Consider the following 24,588-nt stretch of genomic DNA (forward strand, 5'->3'; position numbering starts at 1 on the left):
AGCTGCTCTCAAAAGTGATTTTAATAAATGAGGTTGCAAATGAGAGTAAATATAAATGAGTGTAAAATAAATGCCCAAAGTAAAATATTCTCTTAAAAAAGATTTTCAAAAATAATAAAGAGAGTTAGAGAGTGTAAAAATTTACTCCAAGGAAAAGATTTTTTGTAATGAAATCAGTTTTGGGGAACTTTGATTAAGAAATAATTTGAGAGGTTTTTAAAGTTAATCAAAGTTATTAATCTGGAGTAATAAGGGGGTATTTATAGATTTTCTAAAAATTATGACCGTTGGGGACACGCTCGGTATTTTGAAAAAGATTAATTAAAAATTAATAACGTTTTAGCCCTTAAAAATTTCTAACCCGAGAGGTTTCGGGTGGCTGAACTTTAGTTCGGTCGTTCGAATAGACTCAGCTCAAAAAGCATTTTAAAAGGTTCGATAGCCCGAGTCTATGTTCGGATGGCTGAACAAAAGTTAGAAACATTATGTCCGTAGTTCGGGTGCTCAAAGCTAAGTTCGGTCGCCCGAGGCCTTCTTGAATGCGAAGGTTCGGCAACCCGAGTTGGTGAAAAGTATCCTTTTAAGAGTTTGGTCGCCCGGAGACGATACGCTCATTTCTGGTTCAGTCGCTCGAAATCAGGTCAACCCGCTGACTTCTCAATTGTTCGGGCGCTCGAAGTGATTTGAACACAACGGGTTCGGTCGCCTGACCTCTCACATTTTTGCTTATTAAGTTCATTTACACTTTAATTTGTTCCTCTGATATTATAAGTGATTATGGGAACTATTTTGTGCATTTGTGTAAGGACCTAAGGTCTTTCTATGGTCAAAAACCTGGTATCGGTCGACCAGCCCTAGGGTCTGTCTATGGTTTTGTCTTAGCATTCAATTCATATCATACAAATGCATACATTATTACAGACCAAAGTAATAAAAAAACTTAAATGCATTACAAATACAATAAATGTCTTCGTCTTTTGTTCTTTCTTCATGGGATACACCAAACTGTGTATGCTTTAAGTCCCTTCTTGGCTTGCATTTTCCGGTATCTTATATTCGTGCTGAAATAAAAACTTATTCACACATTAAATGCACAGATAAGAAACTAGTGTGGTTTGTTAGCATCAAAATAGAAATCGGATTCAAAAAGCCAAAAAGGGAATAATAAAAGGTAGATAATAATCTTATACATAGTCCTTTAGATCGTAATTGAGTATATAAATTTCAAAACTTAAATTCTCAAATTTGTTTGGATTTGGAAGAAAGTCCATATAATTTTATACTATACTCTGTTCAAATCTACACAAATTTAAATCAAAGACCCCAATTCTATGCTCCAAAATGCAAAGTTAGAGATTTTCATATATGTGTGCTATGGCATTTCTTTGTTGTGTGTTGTTCTTTGATGATTATTTGTTTTAACTCTAGCCTATATATGATATTTGCTTTGTTACCGCTTTACATCAAGTCACTTGTGTAATGCTTGTGCATGCAAGTTTGATAGAGTTGTCGACAAGTGTCACATGAACTTTGCAAGCACAAGAAAACTTGGATCTATGTTATTAGAGTATGGTCGTTCATTGTGAATGGTTACAGTAACAAAGAGTATTTTTATAGTCATAGAGATAACAAGTAACCATCAATTAATAATACAAGCAACAAACAAACACAAAAAAATAACATTATGGAAGAGTCAACTTATATCATTCATTCAATAAGATAACATTACATTTATTTACCCAATGATTTTTTTATAGCAAAAAAGGAAATGAAAGGAAATCAAACCGTTCTTTATGATTTTATAAATCCATCATATAATTTTTCATTCCATTCGAACTTACCAAACATGAAAAAGAATTTATTAAGTAAATCCTCAAACGATTACAAAAGGCTTACTAGTAAGACAGTTGCATCAACACCAGCATCAACGCCAAGAAACAAATTTTCATTCAAAAGCAGCAATAAGAAATTCTTCTCAAAAGCCGATCATCTATTATTTTTTTTACATAAACATATAGAGGGACATGCAAAAATTCCCAGTACATCCGTCATACACACTTCCTCTTACAAGGAATTTTCAGCCGCATACTGTACAAAGCAACCTGAGAGAAGTATGAAGTTTGCCTTTTCATAAATATGACCTTCTCTCCTGAGTTCTCAAAAATTGACCCAAGAAGATACCCTGCAAGTTAAGAACGAGAGCTCTTTGCTTTCCTCAGCACATCCTTCGGAACTGAAGCAATTCTGTGTGCCATGTGGTGTTCCAAAAATCTCTCCTTCACCCTCTCATAACCTTTGTTTCCCAGAGTCGGCCTCCTCTCTTTATGTGTAGCTAGTCTTATAATGTTCTTTGCAAGAGGAGTAATGCCGCCTTTTCCAATGGGGTGTAACAAACCTGTGGTTCCATTTATACCACAATCTCCAGAGTGCCCCCAGCCGCTGTGCCCTGAATCAAATCATATGCACGAGATTGACAGAAATGCATGTGGTGTTGAATTATGATAATATGATGTGTCCATTAACCAGGGTCTGAAACAGGAAATGGTTTACTGAAAAAAATTGTGAGAGAGAGAGAGAGAGAGAGAGAGAGAAACCTGAGAGAAAAAAAAACCTGCAACACAAAGCTACAAGAAGTAGGAGCAAGTACCAATGCAGGGACAGAGAAGCTGAGTCCAAGGTTAGATGCATCTAGGCAGCACTTATGCAAAACACTACCAAATGGCCTACAAAAGTATTTTGAGGTTTATAATGGTAGAAACGAGGTTCTCGCATGACATAAGTAAGATTTCTTTCATGGTTGGAGCAAGATTCTACCAGGGCTTTCACCAAATCAATGTTCTGAGATAAAATCATCTAGTTAGAAGAATCCTCTAAGCCCCCACCCACACAACCAGGCCTATATTTCAACTTTTAAGTACAAGCTGCATAAGATCTAAATATTTTTTTAATAATTAGAAGACTAGAAAGTGTGAAAATGCTTCTGTTTTTTTGGAAGGAGAAAAGAAAATTTTTATTAAGAGATCGATAAAGCATGCAAATATAAGCATCTAAAACACAAAGCAAATAAGCAGGCAATCAAACAAAAGTTGGACCACAAAACCATTAAAAGAACACAAGATGACTCATAAAAATTAGTGCCTGATAATTATGGGACATGCACTATATTACGTTAACTTGTACTTTTTTTGGTGTCTATTGGGTCCTCTCCTCTTTTTTCATTTTTCTTATTCCTATCTCCTCTCATTTATTATTAATGAAGAAGTGACTTTAAAAAGTTCCTCAATGATGCCAAGTTTAGACTTCCAATTCTTCCAAGCTCAAAATCAAATAGGGAACAAAGAGGAATGGTGTCAAAATCTATGCAATGTTGAAATAGAAGGCAATCTCTCCATCCATCAGACTGGATAGTCTCTCCCGCTTGACCCAAGGGCATACAGAACCCAAAACAAGAACTAGAAGAGCCAAGGGTTGAGCGGCTTTAGCCTAAGTCATGCATTTCTTGAGGCATGATCTTGGTCAACCCACCTCGCAAGTAGGGCTGCAAACAAGGCGAGATGCTCACGAGCTACTCAGTGTTCAACTTGATCATAGTTTCCTCGAACTCATTTATTAAGTTAAACGAGCCAAACTCGAGCTCAAATTTCGAGCTTGTCAACTAAATGAGCCAAGCTCGAACTAAGTCATACTTGGCTTGCTAGATTAGTGAGCCGGGTTCATCGAGCTTGGCTGGTTGAACCAGTTTGCGAACCAGCTCATTTTTCCTGGCTTGTTACTAGTTCATGAACTATCTCGTTATTAGGCTCGTTAAAATGATTTCTAAATTCTGAAATGCATTTTTTCCCTCAAATTGTCTTTATTAAGTATCAATTACCTTTGACTCCTCACTGGCTTGGCTTATTTATTAATTTGAAATGAGCTTTGGTCAAGTCAAGTTTGAGCTTGAATTCTAGCTGTCAACCTATACTTGAGCTCAACTCGTTTATTAATGTGAAATGAGCTTTATTTGAGTCAAGCTCAATCTAAGCTCGAGTTACATATATTCTAAACAATCCGAGCTCTAGCAACGCGTTTTAAGCTTGATTCAAGCTCGAGCTGGTCAAAGCTCGGCTAGGCTCATTTGCAGCCCTGCTTGCAAGGTGGTATCAATAATATGACCTAGCTGACGAGCATTTCGTCTGTAGTCTTGACATATCAAAGATGGAATAATATACAAAATGAAATATAAAATCTGGGAAAAAAAACTCAAGATCACGCACATGCAAAAGCAGGAATTGAAGTAACTACCAATACAGGCAGTTGAAAAGCCATTGCTTCAAAGGTTATCCTGCCAAAGCACTCTCCACGGGCCTGCTCACAGGTAAGGAAGTTTAAAGTTTGGTAGTAAAGAATTGAAATAAATTTTGACACACATTTCAAAGAAATGAGAAAACAAGCCGGAACACTAAAACTGGAATATAAGAGAAAGATGCAGTAAGGATTCTGATTGCAGTTCATCATCTTAATAATGTTTGTTAATATTTATAAAATCATTATGCAAATTTTGTAATAGATATCACCCAGAATTAAAAGGGAATCAAATATATGTTAGGGTTAGGGCACTGACAAGTGGGTGTTAGTGCACATGGTATTAAAGTTCCTGCTCTAATTCATTGTGGTGCAACATTTCGAACAATCTTCAACATCAAAGATGGTTTCTTGAGGGGTCCTAGTTGATAATAATAGGTGCACTTCCACATTAAGTCTGGAATGCAATGCCTTACAATAGAAATGAGCTGAAAAGTGGCTTCCCTAAAGAGTCAATATCTCCATCTATGCTAGTATATAGCACCTGATTTTGTCCAGACAACTAGAACAACCACTCCCATATAACAGCTGCTAGAAAGTTATCATTAAACCCATTTAATAGCTTCGAGAAGACCTCAAAGTGCGAACAATCACAAACCTCATCCCAAAAAATAACCTTATAATTGAGTAACATTCCTTAGAAAAGAAGATGTTGCCAAGACAACATCCAACAAACAAAAGTCAAACACGACAAAACATTTAGAGGTAAGACAATTCACCTCATCTTCATCATACACGGTGAAGAGCACCAGAAACACTCTCTCAATATGACAAGAAGAAGAAAAAGCCAAGCCTTAAGTCCCACTTGGTGGGGGAACACTCCCTCAATAATAAAGAATAAAACAGATCTTTAAACCATGCTTCCTACATGGAATGGCAATATAAATTAGCAGAAAGTACCTGAGAATTCTGAACAAGAACATCAATAGATACTAGATAAGAAGCTACAGTAAGGGTTTTATTGACAAAATGCACACGATCCTGAATTTTGTTCCACAAAGTTATGCAGTTCTGTTTCAAATTTGGTTTGAGCATTCACATCACTTCCCACTATTATCGCACGAATTGATGGAACCCTCAGTTTCTTGCTATGGATAAGTTGCAAACTCTCATGAAAGGATCGGAGAAATAGATCTTGACCCTTCCCACGTGAAACACGTGAAACACCTGCAATTATATGTGGTGCTTAAAGCAAAGAAATCTAAACATACATTGGATTATCATATGCCAAAGTAAACTAGTAAGTGTACTGATTTTATTCCTTAATGAAGAACAAGAAGTTGCAAACTGCGACACACATCTTACAATTGAAAATGAGGAAATCAAGGCAAAATCTTGCAAAACAGCAGGAGTAATTTATATATAGCAAATGAATGTCTGCCACATGCAGTCACTAAGTTTGCAGTTGAGTTCAAAGCTGAAATTTTATGGATCATACTCAACAAGAAGAAAATGGTACATGAACCAGACAAAGAGCTTGCTAATGGACACACATAAAAGAAATTCCATTTTGCACATCCAAGGTCCTTAAAGCAAACATGAACAGATGTATAAGCCAGTCACTGTAGTTGATCAGTGCAAGCATGACATGACTGCAAAGTTGCAAGCTAATGAAACCACAAGCTCCAAATTTGCCATGTCATTAAGAGTATAAGTCACCTTTGAACCAACAAAGTCAACTTGCACCACAGGATGTCAGCTTACTGATAGACATGTTCAAAGCCTAATTAATTACTAAGGCAGTAGATCAGAAGAGCGCATTCCCCTAGATACGTGAAAGAACCTTTTACACTCACAAAAAAGTCTAAATATTTTCATTGCTGGAACAAATTGATCCAGGAAAGGCATTTCGTCTTAGAAACATACTATTTATGATGGCAAAGAGTAGATCTTCATTCCACACCCCAAGTGACTCCCTAATATGTTCACGAAGAACCCTTTTTGCTACGTTGTTTTCCGCAACTTCCATTATTTCATTGCTATTGCCCAGGTGCACAACATAGGTCTCAGGCATTCTAATCCTGCAGAGTAATGATTGCAAAAGTTCAACACAAATAATAGGAGAAATTTGAATCTATATAAGTATGTCAACTCTACAATCCACATCAACCCACCCTACACTAGCAAAAAGCTGCATTGATAAAACTCATTTGTTATCTTGAGTAACAAGGGGCCAGAAGCTAAGCCATAGTAAGTCAATATTTTAATTTGAATATGGGAGCCAAAATATGTGGCATAAATAAGATAAGCATGGTTAAGTCTTTCTACAGTAGCATACAATGTAAGTTCTAACAAGGCTAATCGACGTTGAGAAGAAAACTGGGACAAATCATTTATGCTATACAGACTAAAATGTTAAGCTACCACTCAAGAATATATTCACAAGAAGAGTCACAAATATGAAGATTTATAAAAGGTGGGGGACCTAAACTAGGAAGTTCATGGTCAGAAATGTAGTAGAGACCAAGGCCATGATGCTGCCTGTGAGAAGACTTAGTGCAAGATGGAAACAATTCAAGGGGGGAAAAGGAATATGGAAAATGAACACAGTTGCAACAGCAAAAGCAGATTTAAAAATTCTATGACTTAAATAATTGGCAAAGACCTCACTACCATGTTACTCCTCCTCCCCCTCCCCCCCACCCCCACCCCCACCCCCACCCCCACCCCCACCCCCAGCGGATACGTTTTCTCTTCAATAGAAAAAAACACTAAGAAAAAATGGAAATGCAGAAGAACTGATCTAGCTTCAACTCATAATTTGACGTGGGAATGGAGAATAGGCATGCCTCAAGAAATGGAGTCACCCCTCTTGTTCTTCTTTTTCAACTTAATTGTTTCATTTGTTTTTCCTTTGAAAGGAATATACAAGATGAGGAAAAAGGCCCCCTACTCCCTCAAGGGGAAAAGGAAGAGTTGGAGTCCATTTTTTAAATTTATTTTTGGTGGGGATAAGGCAGACAGAAGGGGGCATGAAATTTGAAGGGGAAAGGGTTAAGAAGGATTCACTGCTAGCTTGGCAGAGGGTTGCCAATATAACACTCAGGACTAGCTTCCTTCTTAGCCTCCCTCAGCTTGAAATCCAGTGGTAGAAGAAAGATCCACCACATAACACCCAGGACTAGCTTCCTTCTTAGCCTCCCTCAGCTTGAAATCCAGTGATAGAAGAAAGATCCACCACCTCTGTACAACTGTAACCAAAGCACAGAAGGCCCAACAATCCATTCCCCCCGTGTGATTGCGAAAAAAGAAGTGCATTTTCAACAAAATTACATCTATATGCCCACTACAAGAAAAACAATACAATGTGATAGGGCTTAAAATTTCCTCTGGCTGTTTGGCTTATTGCAACTGTCCTAATAAGCAAACACTGCTAGGAATATGACATAGCGAAGTCAGAGAAAGAATCATCATTCATCTCAATATGCACTTTGCATTCATATAACAGGAAAAGAATATATAAGACAGCTTTAATGTCAGCCCACGGCACTAAGAATCCTATCTTATTTTTGTTGCAAGCTATATTAGAAGCAAGCATACCCCAAAACCAGGACATTCACATGAGAGTCCAGGATGGATCCAGGAAAATATCGAACACTGACACATTAAACATGCAGATTAGAACTAAAAAGAGAAGGGGCAAAAATCTACTACAGTAAATAATAGAATTGGTGACAAATACAACACTTCAAAGAACAAACTACAACATGACACGCACACACTACTAGTAGACATTAGGAGCATACCCTAAATGCTCTCGAGTCCGGTTCTTCCAGTATTCTGCTCTTACATGTGAATCAATCATGGCACCTGCAACAAAAGGGAGGTTCTTAACATACTCCATTTTGAAATAATGCCCTCACATTTCACGAATCCACCACAAAACTTTTCGAAGAATACGAGGAACATTCTCCTTGACAACAGCATCCAGCCACTTCCCAGAAACAGCAGTATTTAAAACGATCAAATCAGATTTAAGAGCTGTATTTATAGCTTTTTGACCCTTCGCAGAGAAGATCTAACAATGTTGGAAAATCCAAAACAACATAGTCAATGGTATGGTTGAATAACAAGGACCAAGTTTTAAATATTCAGACCGGGAGAAAGAAAGTTCACAAGGAGATAAAGGTGCCGATTGAAAGAAAGAAATTACTCTACAATAAAACATGGCAAAAACATATGTGCCACTCAATCATTGATTGAGATATTATGCCTTTCCTTTTTTTATGGCAGGGAATCCTGCACTGGATTTTAGTTTAAGCCTGAAGCTTGAAGTTTATCAATAGTTCAAAACACTAACCCATAGTGCAGAGGCAATGGCTGTTGTCAAGATAATTATCATAGGTGATAACCAATGAGTGGATCTAATGTTACCTGAACCCCATGATCCAACATCTTACATTCCAAGCTGTACATCAACTCATCTGGTTCAGCTGGTTTTTGGTTAGTAATCCAAACAACTTCAGCCCCAACACCTCTTAACAAAAACACTAGCTCCATCAGCAATAAAGGTCCACCTGTCTAAAGATTCTAATTGTTCAAATAAACTGCAGTCTAACTTCAGGTGCATGGGTATAGGTAGCCAGGTAGGACATAGGAGAGAGACAAAGAAGTATGCAATAAAAGGAATGAAACCAACTTCTCAACTTATATACATGAAATGTTTTTTTAATTAATAGTAGAATAAAAATGATATGATATTTCTAAGATAACATTGATGTTTTTATTGCCAAAAATAACAAAAAAATCTTCATGCTAAGGAAAAAATTAACTTTCAATTTAACAAAATAATAAAAACTAAAGAATGCAGTTTTTTTCCTCACATTCTAAAATTAATCAGCCCTTTATCTTCCACCTTTACTCATTAATACAAGCAGGCTGACCAGCCCTAAAATTGCTCCAGAGAAACAGCATTTGTTAATGATAGCTTTGCTAAATCCGCATTAGAGCTCCATTTCTCTTCTCTTACCATTCATACATCTGAAGTTTCAAGGCATATATGTGAAAAATTGTATAAAGCTTGAAATCAAACATTATTTGATAGTTAACACCATGACACTTGTATAAAATACCCACTGCAAGTTTTCAAATGAAACTCAATATAATAATAAAAAATAAATAAATGACAGAGATTAAAAAAAAATCTTCGAAATAAAACCAAAAATGAGCATAATCAATTGCTCCCACAAGGAAACTACAATAACAATCTCTTCCATTTACTCTGTATCCCCCACCAATTTTCATCAAGAGATTATATCGTTCTAGTCTGCAATTATGTTATCATTCGCAAAACAATTCCCAAAATATTATAGGCTAAGCGACCTAATTAGAAGCGTAACAGAAATAACAAAATAAAGAAAAAAACAAAACAAAAAAGGAACGAAGCAAGCCAGATAGAACTCCCTATGAATCCATTGCCGAGGTCCAAGAAAATGTGAAGCCATTTTCATTTGTTCTATAAAAAATGAGATCAATAAGAAACTCTTGCTTCTATCTCATAAGTGATGTGGCATTATCTTTCCCAAGGCGTTTGTTTCAGAATTGTCTGTTAACATAGAGAAAGGTCATGGGAGACCAAAAGAACGAGCTTAGAGTTCATGAAAGCGAGCGGATCCGCAGCGCTTTGGGCTAGATGGATCGCATTGTCTTTAAAGTCCCCATAAAGCCGATAGTTGCAGGAACAGAAAGCGGATCTGAAGAAGAAGAACACAACCGCGGTGGAGATCAAGAACAGAGTGAGAAGCAGAAGAGGCCATCTTTTCTGGAAGGAGAACCTCCATTTGCTCGAATGTTTCGCCATTCTTCTTCGTCCTAAACGTAATCTAGGGTTTTCACTTCTATAATTTGAACATTTCTGATTTTCGCTATCACAATGGAATGGTAGCACTGTAGCAGATAACAGTGATCCCTACGCTGGTCTTCTCTAATATTTTCGCCTCGAACGTTATTTTTAAAGAAGTCTTCACTTACGTATAACAAGATTATTGCATTAAATTTGATATGTGATTTTTTTCGGTTCAAATTTTAAGAAGACGAAAATAAATAAAAACACAAAAATGGTATTTACACATTTACTTTCTATTCAACTTCATAAAAATTGCACTGTTTTCAAAGTAATTTTTTTTCATATTAGTGAGAAATTCAAATTTCACAATTTCTATTGTCTTAAACTATTTTTAAGGTAATTATCCACCATTCTCTTATGTTATTTAATATAACTATTTATCTTGAACAAAATTTTAGTTAAATAAATAAATAGTTGTTAAAGTAGAAATTATACGACCCGCCTAACCTCCACGCGTTTGTGTACTTAGTTCCTAAATTCGATACATATTAATATAGATGAATGTAAAATTAATTTGTTACATAATTAACATCTAAAATACAAGTACACATAGACACCTAAAGGAGGAAATCCTTTGTATAATTTTTTTATTAACAATTTTTAGGGACACTTGTCAGTAAATTATGTACTAAATTAATCATCATGTTAGAGGGGGGACCCTTCTCCCATGGTCCCTTGTGACACAAATTTGGCTAGGTCAAGTGGATGACATTTACTAAATGGTCAATGCATTTGTTGGGATAGGCGAAAAATGACTCAACCATCCTTTCAATTATGGACAAAACCATTGTGATATCCTTAATTTGGATGGGATGAACTAGGGCCGCGAGGAGATTGTTGATCAAAGCATTAATAAGAAGGCTTGAAAAAAAAAATTATCAGCATAATATATGGGAGCACTTGGTTTATTGTCACACACTAAGATTCATATCTACTCATTTGACTTGTCTATTAGAACAATATTAGGGTTTCAACTAGAGCAAAGCCTACAAACCATAACCCATTAATTAATTACTTCGAGGGCACTACAAATGACACAGCTAGCTTTAATTAATCACCAGAATTGATGTAACAGTACTCATAACAACAATTACTGATGAGTTAATTAGTTAACCCGGCGGCAGTTCTTCCTGATTTCACCATTGAAGCCAGTGAGAGGGCTGATGTTGCCCATTTTAACCATGGATTTGGCGAATTGATGGAAGAAGAGGGCTTCATCTTCTGCATAGCTCCTCACCAGCTCCATGGTCTTAGCATTAAAATTCCCATTCCCATTTCCAGTAAGCAACACTTGGTCTGAAGTGAGAAGCCCTCTCCCCCACAGTAAGAGCTTGAAATAGGTGTTGTCAAACTTTGCAGGGGAGGCCAAATCCAATGGGGATATGTTGTTGTCACCTCCTGTCCTTGGGCACACTGACTTCAAGCTGTGGTAGTATGTTTTCTCCAGTGTCTCATCTGGTTGGTTCTTCCCATTTTGGTTGTATAGCCTCTGCTTGAATGTTGCACACCTTGCCACCCCAATTGTATGCCCTCCTGCAGTTTTTTTTTTTTTTTTAAATTTAAAATATCCATTGGGTCAGTATCTTTCTTGGATTAACATTTGAGTTGATCAGTTAATTTAGCTTAATTATAAGCTCAGTTGATCACCTGAGAGTGCAACCAGGTCGACCTTGTCGAGGCCTTGACGGTTGAAGAATGTTATGAGGTTTTGGAGAGTGGAGTTTGGAGCGGGAATGTGGCGATTTGAACCAGTGAGGCTTGCTGTTCTTGAGTCTCTCCTTCCCAGTGGGAGCGCCCAATTGGGTCCTCCACTCTGTTTCACCAAAATCAGATTGTGATCACAACACAATGAAATTCAAAAGTTTAGTGATTATTTATGATATTTACCCAGAGAGAAAGATTGAACAAAGAATCCCCATAGATAGAATTGGTGTTCTTCGTAATGAATGAAATGCCTATTCTTATAATTTCAGGTCATATATATATATATGGAGGTATGCTCATATAGTTTCCAAGCTAGGTAGGTAATTAATTACTAGCACAGTGGAGCCACGAGCAGCAAGCGCAAGAATGTCTGCACAAGAGACTGTCTGTGGACATGCTTCTTCCAGCTTAGCCTTGATCTCATCAATCACTTCAAATCCTCTGAGAGAGTTCCTGTTTGGTGCCGACCTCTTTTCACTCACTATCGTTGGGCTATCGTCCAACAACACCGATCCATCACAGCCCTATATATAAGAGTAAGAAATGTAACACGAAAAACAGTTTTGGAAAGAAGTGGTTTTTCTTTAATGTTGTTTTGCTGTGTTTAAGTGTTTGAAACTGGAAACTGATGTCGAATGAACCTGAACAAAGCAGTCATGGAAGTGAAGCCTGAGGAGAGAAGCAGCCATCCTGGGCTGTTCTGAGATGGCGCGCTCCAAGACAGACATGACAATGTGATTTGCCTGGGGGCATGAGTACTGATAGAATTCTGGGAAAAGACTGAGAGGCATTCCTCCAGCTCTGCGTTGGCCTCTGCCTCCCCAGTCAAAGTCGAAGCCGGGGAAGGCCAGGGAGAGTGTGGGAGAGAGGAGAGCCATGATGACCATAAGACCTCCACAAGCAGCAGGAGCTGAACTGAAGAAGACGACCATGATGAAAACTCAATGAATTTTTTGGGTATGTTTAATTTGAGGGCTTGAACAGTGATGATAGTGTGGTTTGATTGCTCATTGCTCGTGTGTCCATGTATTTATAGTGTAAATGCTAAATGCAGTGACCAAATGAGCAACTCTCTTCTCGCTCTACCAACTCCTCTCAAAAGCCCAGGCACCAAATATGGATAGCAATGACTGATTCAATACTTGGCCACTGCACCCATTTAGGAAATATGAGAGAGGGGGAGAGACGGAGGATTTGGTTTAATGGGTTAGCGTGTTTTAGGTTTCAACTGCTCCAAGAACAAAAAACAAGTTGGATGTAGTACGAATAAGGTCCCCAGGCAATATTGCTATGAATGGAGTTCTCGGCCATGTGAATGAAGTGATGCCATCATCTGCATTTCCTTGCTCTAGTGGGCTGAGGTCTCTCTCTCTCTCTCTCTTACCTTGAGGACCTGCATAGTGGCTTCTGGGGTGACCCTGCTTTTTCTCATGTATTTGGCTTTACATGGTTCTATAATTCCCTCCTCTTAACAACTTATGGAGGCAGTGAAACCCACTTGTAGAGCATTTCCCTCCCCTAAATTTATACTCTTCCAAACAATTAGCAATCCAACATACAGAAGGTTTGAACCAATTTTTTAAGTAATGGCCCATTTCCCACACCCGTGGATCCCAAAAGATAATAATAATTAATCAATACTACGTCCCACTTTTAAAGTCAGGAGAGGTTGAGTTCCATATTGAGTTCTAACATTCAATAGAAAAACTTTTAAAAATTAGCTTTGCTATAAGAAAGCAAGTCGTGTGATGAGCCCTACTCCTTGATGAAAAGAAGAAAATAAAGAAAACAAAGAACACACAGAGGATAAAAGATAAAAGTAAATTCTCACTGAAGGCTCCTTTTCATTACAATGCGTAAACTTAGCACAGTGTGGTATATATATACACAAGGAGGAAGAGAGCAGAATATTTTCTGTAACAAACTTAACAAAGAAATAATTAAGAAAAATAGAATATCAATAACAGACAATATTTGTTTGAACTGAAAATTATTCCTGAGCTGAAGGTGGTTGAGTAGTGCTGATACGCCTGCGAGCCAAACATGTGTGGAAGAACAGTGAGGCTCGAACGGAGAGAGGCAAATCTAGAAGCAGATAAGGGTTTTGTGAAAATATTAGGGAGTTGATCCTTGCTTGAAAGAAAAGACACCTAAAGAGCTCCTGCTTGAATTCGATCACGAAACAAAATGATAGTCAACATCAACATGTTTAGTTCGAGAATGCATTACTGGATTCATAGACAAGTAAGTTGCTCCCAAGTTATCACAAAAAAGAGTTGGAGATGTGGACAGGAAAACACCCAATTCGGATAATAGGGATTGTAACCATAGTAGTTCACAAGTGGCATGAGCTAGGACCTTGTACTCAGCCTCTGTGCTAGATCTGGCAATGGTGGATTGCTTCTTTGAGCTCCATGAAACTAAGTTGCCACCATAGAAGACACAGTAACCTCCAGTTGACTTTCTTTCATCGGGACACCCTGCCTAGTCGGCATCGGTGTAGGCAGCCAGGGGTGAAGTGTTGGAGGGTTGCAGCAGTAAACCATATTGCAGAGTATACTTTAAATAGCATAAGATGCGCTTAACACTCTGTCAGTGAGATAAGCATGGAGCATGCATGAATTGACAAACACGATTGATAGAGAAAGCAAGGTCCGGTCAGGTGAAGAGTAAGTACTGTAAGCTGCCCACTACACTTCGATATAGCATAGGATCTGGAACAGGAGTGGAGTCAAAAGCAGACAATTTTGTGGAGAAGGACATAGGGCTGATGACTGGCTTGCAGTTCATCATGTTTGTCTTGTTGAGCAAATCCAAGATATATTTCCATTGACAAAGCATGAGCCCAGCAAAGGTATGATGACATTCAACACCCAAGAAGTAGTGTAAAGATCCCAGATCCTTAATAGGAAAATCTGAGGTCAGAACAGATATGAAGTGAGAGATAACACTCGAATTGGAGCCTGTAATCACAATATCATCGACATATACAAGGAAGTAAACTATTACTGATTGATGCTAATAAATGAATAAGGAGGTATCTGATTTTGAAACAACAAATCCTAGTTCCAGCAGTCAAGAGCTGAGCCTAGCATACTAGGCTTGAGGAGCCTGTTTAAGGTCGTAAAGATCACAATTGAGTTTGCAGACATAATGAGGAAATTGTGGATGAATAAACACAGGAGGTTGAGTCATGAACACCTGCTCATCTAAATTGCCATGTAAAAAAGCATTCTGAACATCCAATTGATGAATCGGCCAGCAAGACGAGACTGCAATTGTAATGCCCCAACCTGGGTCTGTCAGGGAGTACTGCATCTCTCCTCCTCCATCTGGACCAGACAACAAGGGGCGGGCTTATCAGACTAATGGCTGGCCCCACAAACCAACATGTGTCCTTTTCAGTGTGTTTTTTCCTCACTCACACACTTCCTGAGAAAACTTCCTAGGTGGTCACCCATCCCAAGATTGCTCCAAGCTAAGCACGCTTAACTATGGAGTTCTTATGTGAAAGCTCCCGAAAAGAAAGGTGCACCTTGTTGATATGGGTAGTAATATCTAATCTTTTTAAATCTTTCATCCATGGGGCATCACTTTCTCCCCCACTTATAGAACGCAACGTCCTAGTTGCGAACCCACATTTCTAAACCCAGGCAATGTGAATCTCATCACACTTCCGGCTGGGTTTTGGCTCTAATACCATTTGTAACGCCCCAACCTGGGTCTGCCAGGGAGTACTGCATCTCTCCTCCTCCACCTGGACCAGACAACAGGGGGCGGGCCTTATCAGACTAATGACTGGCCCCACAAACCAACACATGTCCTTTTCAATGTATTTTGTCTTCACTCACACACTTCCTGAGAAAACTTTCCAGGTGGTCACCCATCCCAAGATTGCTTCAAGCCAAGCACTCTTAACTATGGAGTTTTTATGGGAAAGCTCCCGAAAAGAAAGGTATACCTTGTTGATATGGGTAGTAACATCTAATCTTTTTAAGTCTTTCATCCATGGGGTATCACAGCAATGGAGAGAACTAACCTGATTGTGGTAGGTTTGATCACAGGTCTAAAAGTTTCATTGTAATCCAAACCTTCAAGTTGGCTATAACCTTTGGCAACCAGTCGGGCCTTTCATCTCTCAATGGAGCCATTAGACAAATGCTTTGTCTTAAAAATCCAGCGAACACCAATGACATTTTGTTTGGGGGCAGGAGGAACAAGAGACCATGTATTGGTGGACATCAAGGCATCAAAATCAACCTGCATCACATGCCTCCATTCAATAAATTTGGAGGCCTGAATAACAGAAGTGGGCTCCTTTGGAACAACAACGGCAGTGGTATGGGCATGAGGCGGAGGCCAAGGAATAGTGCCATCATTTTGCATTTTAGGGCAAGATTTTTGTGCTCGGGCTCTTGTTTGCATGGGATGAAAAGATGTGGTAGGAATCGCAGAGGGAAGGCGAAGGAGAGTGTGGCAATGATGACGAGTCGAGGGAAGCCCTGGTGGATTGTCGAGAGGAAGAAGGGGGAGCAGGTGAGACTAGCGCCAGCTGGGTTTGGGATCAAAGGATGGAAGAGTGGGTTGAAGGCCCAGTGTTACTGGGAGGAGATGATGGGTTTGGCCAAGTTGGGGATATAGGAGAGGGGGAATATCTAATGGGCCGAATGAAAGGAGGTAGTGAAGTGTGAGATTGAATGGGCTGAGCTGGACGATGTTGGAGTGAGCTGAAACTGGAAGCGGCAAATGGAAAAACATTTTCATTAAATAAAACATCCCGGGAGATATACATACGGCCAGTAGGAACATGAAAGCACAAATAGCCATGATGAGAAGAACTATAGCCGAGAAAAACACAAGGAAGGGATCTGAAGTCCATTTTGTGTTGATTATATGGCCTAAGATTAGGCCAACATTGACGGCTGAAGGTTTTTTAAAAAAATGTAATCGGGTTTGCAATGAAATAAAACTTCAAATGGTGATTTGTTAGTTAAGGCGGGAGAGGGTAGATGATTGATTAAGAAAGCGGCAGTAACAAAGGCATCGGACCAATAGGATTGAGGCAAAGAGGAATGAGCAAGAAGGGCAAGACCGGTTTCCAAAATGTGCCTATGTTTTCTTTCAACCGAGCCATCTTGTGAATGAGCATGGGGACAAGAGATGCGATGACAAATACCAAAAGACTTTAACACATTATTAAGAGTTCGAAATTCACCACACCAATCAAATTGTAATGAACGGATTTTTCTATTAAAGAGAGTTTCTACATGGCGTTTGAAAAACAAAAAAATGGAGGCTACATCAGATTTACATTTTAATGGAAAAATCCAACTAAACCGACTATAGTCATCAACAAAGGAAACATAATAACGAAAACCACCACAAGAGATCAACGGTGCAGGGCCCCAAACATCCGAGAAAATGAGATAAAGTGGGGCAAATGAACGATGAGGTGAGCAACCATATGGAGTTGGTGAAGTTTAGCCTTGCAACACAAAGAGCATAAACCCAAAGAGGAAGAGGATTTGGTGGGCAGAGACATCTGTGAGATGAGTTTATGTACTAATTGCATGAAAGGATGACCAAGACGAGTATGCCACTGAAATGAGGAGACACGCTCACCAACATGAGCTTGAGGAGAGGAAGGTGGGAACACGTACATGCCATCCTTAGTAGAACCGCGGAGGAGAACCTGCTGAGTTTGTGAATCCTTCACACAAAAAAAGGAAGAGTGAAACTCAAAAAATACAGAATTATCTTCACATAATTTGCGGACTGAAATTAAATTCTTAGAAATTGAAGGAACATGGTACAGTTTGGAGAGGAGAATACTGTCATTGGAGGAAGGGATGGTGGAGCTGCCAACATGATGTATTGGGAGAGAAGAGTCATCACCAACATGAACTTGTTCATCACCTTTGTATTCAGATGGGTTGAGAGAGAGATTAGAAAAATCATAGGTGAAGTGGTACCAGTTGAAGTCTGTAGACATGGAAGAGGGATGCTGAAATTATGGGCCTAAAGTAAGGTGTGCTGAGAAGGAAGGTGGTGGGGGAGATTGATAGCTATAATCAAATATGTGGTAACAGGAGATGGCAGTATGACATCTTTTATGACAGACCTGACAGGTGGGTCAATTAGGTGAGAAGGGAACTGGGGAGGAGGAGGGAGGATGACCACCATGCCTACCGTGACAACCACGACCACCACCTCTGAAATTGCCCCTGGCGTGTGAGAAGCCACGATCGCGAGAGAAGCTAGTAATAGATTTTTGAGTGGAGTTAGTAGAAAATTCAGGAGATGTTGTAAGTGTGGAACTCTGATGGTTCAAACGTGCTTCATGAGTCAAGAGATGGTTGTATACTTGCGCAGGAGTAAGTGGATGCACATGTGTAGTGATGGATGTAACAAGGGAATCGTAGTCAGAGCCTAAACCAGCCAGGAGATATGTAATGAAATAAGATGAAGGAATGATTTTACTAACCATGGCAAGAGAGTCCTAAAGGAGCTTTGCACGACGATAGTATTCAAGAATGGTTTCTGAACCCTTCTTGAGGGTGGTGAGCTAGAGTTGAACTTGCATGATGCTAGCATTTGATTTTGCAGCAAACAAATCTTCAAGAGTTGTACACACCTCACGGAAGAAGTAGTTGTGAGGACATGAGCAATCAGTGTTTCAGAGAGTGAGGAGATCAGAACACTGATGATGGCTTGATCCTGCTGTTGCCAAGCGAGAAACTTAGGAGATGGTGTGTTGTTCTCGCCAAGCAAGTGAGGAGGGACTGTAGAGCCATCAATGTATCCAAATAAGTTTTGACCTTTGAGATAGGGTATGAGTTGTGCCTTCCAAAGTAAGTAATTGTCATGAGTTAACCTCGCTGTAATCATATTGATGGGAGAAGGAAGGGAAATAGCAGGAGGTTGCGTGTATGAAGAGGATGCAGCAGGAGACTCAGCCATGCTGCAGACGAGAAAATGGACGTGAGTCCTAATCGAGCTCTAATACCGTGATGAAAAGAAGAAAATAAAGAAAACAAAGAACACACAGAGGATAAAAGATAAAAGTAAATTCTCACTGAAGGCTCCTTTTCATTACAATGCGTAAACTCAGCACAGTGTGTATATATATACACAAGGAGGAAGAGAGCAGAATATTCTCTATAACAAACTTAACAAAAAAAATAATAAAGAAAAATAGAATATTAGTAACAGACAATATTCGTTTGAACTGAAAATTATTCCTGAGCTGAAGGTGGTTGGGTAGTGCTGATACTCCTAATGTATTTTATTCCTTAAAATACACTTGTGCGAATATTGGTAGTGACAATGTTAATAATCAGAAAACATAGGTATTGTATAACAAATCTATAACTACATATGGTTCATACCCATATAAAATATCTCGTAATTAACCCATGATTTTTCTTAAGTGTCTATTTTTTTTATAAAAAAAAAAAAAAATTATGATCTTACCGTACAAATTTTAAGTTCCAATTAAAAAATATTACGTAAATACATTTGCCACAACTAAATAATAATTAGTCAACTAAATTAAAGAGGGAAATTAAATAGAGATATTTTACTTGCGCATCAATCATCATTAGTTTCATTAGTATTTAACTTTGCATTTTATGAACACCTTAATTTTAGTTTCTAATTTTGGTTTTATTTTTCACAATTCCAAAATTGTTTTATATTATTTGTAATAAAGAAAATGAAATGGGAAAAATGAAAGAACACCATTTTTTCCACTCTACTGAACTCCAAAAAACTACTCTTGAAAATCTAGATCATCATCCATGTGCCATTGCCAAGTATCATTCAAAAATTATTCAGGAAAGCATCACTCCACACCAGAGCCATTTCTTTTATAGGTTCAAAGGAAAGGAATGCAGGAAATATTGTACCTGTATTTTGGCTTAAGCACCAGTTATGAACTGAAATTGAATGAATAGTTTCTAGGAATTGTTGGCCAACACAGGCCATGAGGCAAAAGGAGAGAGGAAAGGATAGGAAAACGCGGGCCTCTATATTCAAGTTCCTTGCCTTTTGCTTTTATCACATGAGCTCGTAATGATAATATTGTGGTTCAGTATAAACAGAGACATTCAATATAAAAGAATGATAGGCTGAAGAGAGATTACAATATGATAAAACAGAAGATAAAGGATACGAATTACCTGAGGATGGCAGGTATGAACTTTGAAGAGAAGAAGGGACTGATGTAAAATAATTGGCCAGGGATCAATGATAGTCACGAAGATAAGAAGGTGGATGGCTGGGACGTGTCGTTTGTCAAAGAGGATGAGAATTAGAATAAGAAGGAAAATCAGATGATTGAGATGAAGATGATGGCATACTGTTTGATGAAGATGGAGTGTTTGATGAAAAAAGAAGAATATTAGGAGAACAATCTGTTTGAGGAGTAGGCAGAACAATATCAGAAATGGATGGTGTCATAAGAAAATCTGAAGGTAATGAAGCAAAAGGAAATTCATTTTCATGAAAAATAACATCATGAGAAACAAATGTTTGATGAGTTTGTAAATCAAACAGTTTGTATCCTTTGATGTCAAATGGATAGCCAAGAAAGATACAACAATGAGAACGAGCATCAATTTTGTGACGATTGAAAGGAAGAGTGGAAGCAAAACATAGTGCACCAATGACTCTCATGTGAGAATAATCAGGAGGTTTACCAAATAAAAGTTCATAAGGAGTTTTATTTGATAATAGAGGAGTTGGTGTACGAGTGATGATATATGCAGCTGCTAAAATGCAGTTAGACCAGAAGGCTAATGGAAGCTGAGCTTGGACACGAATTGATCTTGCAACGTTAAGCAAATGTTGGTGTTTTCGTTCCACTATAGAATTTTGTTGAGGAGTATTAATACATGATTTTTAATGGACAATCCCATTTGAGTGGTAAAATTTAGTCATATTAAATTATGAACCATTATCAGTTCTTATTATTTTAACAGTTGACTGAAATTGATTGTGAACTAAAGCAAAAAATGAACAAAGTAACATACGAGTCTCAGATTTTGATTTCATAAGAAAAATCCATGTGCATCTGGAATAATCATCAACAATGGACAAAAAATAATGAAAACCTTATAATGAAGGAGTTGCAAATGGACCTCAAATGTCTGCATGAATTAATTGAAAATAAAAGTAGATACAGATTTACTATGATGAAATGGAAGTCTATGTTGTTTTGCAAGTGAACAAACATTACATGTATGTTTGTTTGAAGTAGGAAATGAAATATGATCGCGTAACAGATACAATCATTCAGAAGAAAGATGGCCTAGTCGTTGATGCCAAAGATCAAATGACTGATGTGCATTGCTTGAAGAAGAGGTGGTATTAACAGTATGTGCAGAAGAACAATTATTATTTGAAAAGGGAAGCAGATGACAAAGGCCATTAGATAATCTGCCCAGTCCAATCATCTTCCATAGCCGCAGGTCCTAGATGAAACAAAAAGATGAAGAAAAAATCAGACAACATGCTAGAGAAGATGATAGTTTACTAGCAGAAATAAGATTGAATTTGAAAGAGGGAATACAGAGAACATCATGTAAGATTAAAGAAGAAGAAAGACAAACAGTACCAATGTGAGTCACAGAAACAGAAGTTCTGTTTGGCAAATTTACAGAAGCTTTTATAGAAGATGTAATGAAAGTTAAAAAATGGACACTACTAACCATATGATCAATTGCACCCGTGTCTATGATCCAAGAAGTGGAAGGAGACAAGGAAGAGGAACAATTAGAAACAAAAATGGAAGATGAAGTTGATGAAGATATACCTCTCATATACATTGAGGTTAAAGAGGAGCTACCATTGGGAACAGTGGAAGCTGCCAAAGCTGAAGATGATGGAGGTGAAGGTTGAAGAAGAGCCAACAATTGAGTGCAATGTTCTTGAGTAAATGGTAAAGAAAGAACATCTGAGATAATCTGATTTGCAGAAGAATTTTCTTTCTTCGATTTGGTGAATTTAAATCCAGGTGGAAAACCATGAAGGCGATAGCATTTTGCAATAGTATGACCTAAAATTCCACAATGAGAGTAAACAATCTTGTCTTTCTTGAAAGATTTTGCAGTACTGGATGAAGGTTTAATAGTTGTAACCATAACAACTGAATCAAAGATTGGAGCTAAAATTGAAGTAAGTTGTCGCTGGCCTTCATCCTGAAGTAGCAATGAAAATGCTTTATTAATTGTGGGAAGAGGATCCATCATTAACAAATGACCTTGTATAGCTGAGAAAGAATCATTTAATCCCATAAGAAATTGAATAGTATAATCAAATTGTTCACGTTCAAACACTTTCTGAAGTGCTCCACAAGAACAAGATGGTGAACAGGAGCAACAGGGAGCCGGACAGTAAGTCTGGAGTTCATCCCAGAGAGTCTTTAGTTGAGTATAATACTGAGTGATAGACAATTGCCCTTGAGAAAAATCTGAGATTGATTCTTTAGTTGATAAACTCGTGGTGCACTGCTCCTGGAAAAACGTTGTTGCAGATCCAGCCATATATTTCTTGCATTATCAGAAAATAAGACACTGGATGCACTGTCTTTAGATAATGAATTTGTAATTCATGCAACAACCATTGAATTGCAGCGCCCCCATGCAAAATGAAGAAGATCATTAATGGCAGGTTGTGGAAGAGAGCTATCAATGAATGGAAGCTTATTTTTAGCATGAAGAGATGTAATCATGGAACGACTCCATGTATGGTAGTTTGTTTTAGTGAGAGGTGTTGTAACGAGAGCAACACCAGGACTATCTTCATGATGTAGAAAATAAGGATTGATGAAATCATCCACAGTTGATGAATTTGATGAAGTAGTGGATGAAGAAGAATTGGTGGAAGCCATGAGAACTTCAGGAAAGCTTCAGGAAGAAAATAAAATGCGGAAGAACTTCAGAACTGCTCTGATACCATATTAAAATTGTAAAAGAATCTTGAATACTGTATATAATCTGAAGAGTGAATTTGCAATTGTATATATACAAAATTACAACAACTGAATTAACAATCAGAGAATAAAGTAACAACTTGGATAACAGAGTCTGTAACTGTTTATGGCTAACTCTGTTGTGTTCTAATTTAACTAATTAATATTGAAACTGGAGAGAATAATTTTATGTTGCATTCGATAGAGAACTGAAGGATGGAGAGCTGAGAAACTGCTGTTGTGCATTGCAGGAGATCTGTTGCAGCATTGTGATTAAGAGCTAAAAAGTTGACTGCTAGATAACTGTTGTTGTTGTGATATAGTATCTGTTAATATCCTTGCATTTTGCTTTTATCACATGAGCTCGTAATGGTCACAAGTCGGTGCTCTCCAATGCTCTTATACTACAAATCAAACCAGCAATAGTAAACTTCATGGTGATCCATTAATACAAGGAAGACAATAGTGCAACTAATTTTCTCACTAGAGAAAGAGAAATGGGAAACAATGTCATTCAAAAAGAACAACATCTGTTACCACGTTCTCTAAAAGGTATCTTTTGGATGGATAGGTTGGGTTTCACTTCCTTTCGTCATTAGTTCATTCTTTCGATTTTTGTTTGATTGGTTTAGATTTTTTTATTTTAGTTTATTTTATTATCCTTGTTTTTGATAGGTCTGTTTAGATTTGTTTCTTATTTAGTTTTGTTTGATTTTGTAGTCCAATTTTGGTTGGTTGTTTAATGTTTTTTATCTGTAATCTCTCAATGTTTGTCTTATAACCACGGTATTCCTCCGCCATAAGTGAGGGTATATCAATAAATAACTGGAGGTATCGCCCTCCTTTCTTAAAAAAAAAAAAACAACCAAATAGTGCGATAAGAATACTTTTGAATTAAGGATTTCACTAGGAAAGACAAAAAAAAAAAAAAAAAGGAAATGGTGAGAAAATTTATTTTCTCTTTTATATATATATATATATATTTCATGTTCTCTTATATTTTCCTTTCTTATTAAATATTATCAAAAGTAAAAAATTATTTAAATATGAGTAAAAATTAAGAAAAACTAATGCTCCATTTAAAACTTAGAAAACATAAACGAAAGGAAAGTATCAAAGAATCCATATTTCTATGTTTGATTATGAAGGAAAGTGGAAAATTAAAAAAAAAAAAAAAAGAAATACGAAATCTATGTGCAAAATTTTAATTTTATATATAATTAATATTTAATATTTCTTAATTTTTAGTCATATGAAAGTAAAATTTTATTTTTTGATGATAATTAATAGAGAAAGAAAATATAAGGAAAAATGAGTTTCCTTCTTATTTTTCTTTCCTTTCTAAACGAACCCTAAATATTAATAATGTGTAAAATCAAAATTTTGTTCATAAATTTAATATAATTTTTTATTTCATTTCTCAATTTTGCTGTATAAATAAATGTGAAAATGTGAATTTTTTTAATATTTTGTTTCTAATATTTTCTGAGTTGAAAAGGAAGGATTTGACAGTACACTGGAAAGGAATTACACAAGTTCCTTGCATTTTGAAGTTGGTAGTTCTTACTGCAAGGGAAATTGACCTAAAGTCTGAAACCGCGTCTTTTAACCTCCTACTGATTTGGGTAAAATTAAGTATTAAATTTATTTTGTACCCAACGTTCGATTAGAATAATATTCCCACCCCAGTATTCCTAAAGTACTTAGTTTTAAGCTAACACAT

General features: G+C 37.4%; 1 protein-coding gene and 1 pseudogene across 1 annotated transcript; both read right to left on the reverse strand.

Annotated features, from left to right (window-relative positions):
- Positions 1–1,926: 1,926 nt before the first annotated feature.
- LOC131163086 (uncharacterized) lies at positions 1,927–10,305 on the reverse strand (annotated as a pseudogene).
- A 989-nt stretch (positions 10,306–11,294) lies between these two features.
- Positions 11,295–18,986, reverse strand: LOC131162843 (peroxidase 9). Its single transcript, XM_058119449.1, has 8 exons — positions 18,970–18,986; positions 18,533–18,593; positions 17,516–17,603; positions 14,571–14,856; positions 12,535–12,808; positions 12,226–12,417; positions 11,837–12,002; positions 11,295–11,722 (listed from the first exon to the last, which is right to left on the reverse strand). Exons 1-8 carry the CDS (start codon positions 18,984–18,986, stop codon positions 11,295–11,297), a joined length of 1,512 nt encoding a protein of 503 aa, XP_057975432.1.
- Between the last annotated feature and the right edge of the window lie 5,602 nt (positions 18,987–24,588).

Source organism: Malania oleifera, chromosome 8, assembly GCF_029873635.1.
Source record: "Malania oleifera isolate guangnan ecotype guangnan chromosome 8, ASM2987363v1, whole genome shotgun sequence".
Classification (NCBI taxonomy): Eukaryota; Viridiplantae; Streptophyta; class Magnoliopsida; order Santalales; family Ximeniaceae; genus Malania; species Malania oleifera.

What these genes read in the sequence shown, in the direction of transcription:
- LOC131162843 (XM_058119449.1), bottom strand. An exon ending in AGTGTAGTGGGCAGCTTACA is followed by an intron (nt 12,809 to 14,570) that starts GTACTTACTCTT and finishes CGTCTTCTTCAG; the next exon opens with TTCAGCTCCTGCTGCTTGTG. An exon ending in TCCATGACTGCTTTGTTCAG is followed by an intron (nt 12,418 to 12,534) that starts GTTCATTCGACA and finishes TCTTATATATAG; the next exon opens with GGCTGTGATGGATCGGTGTT.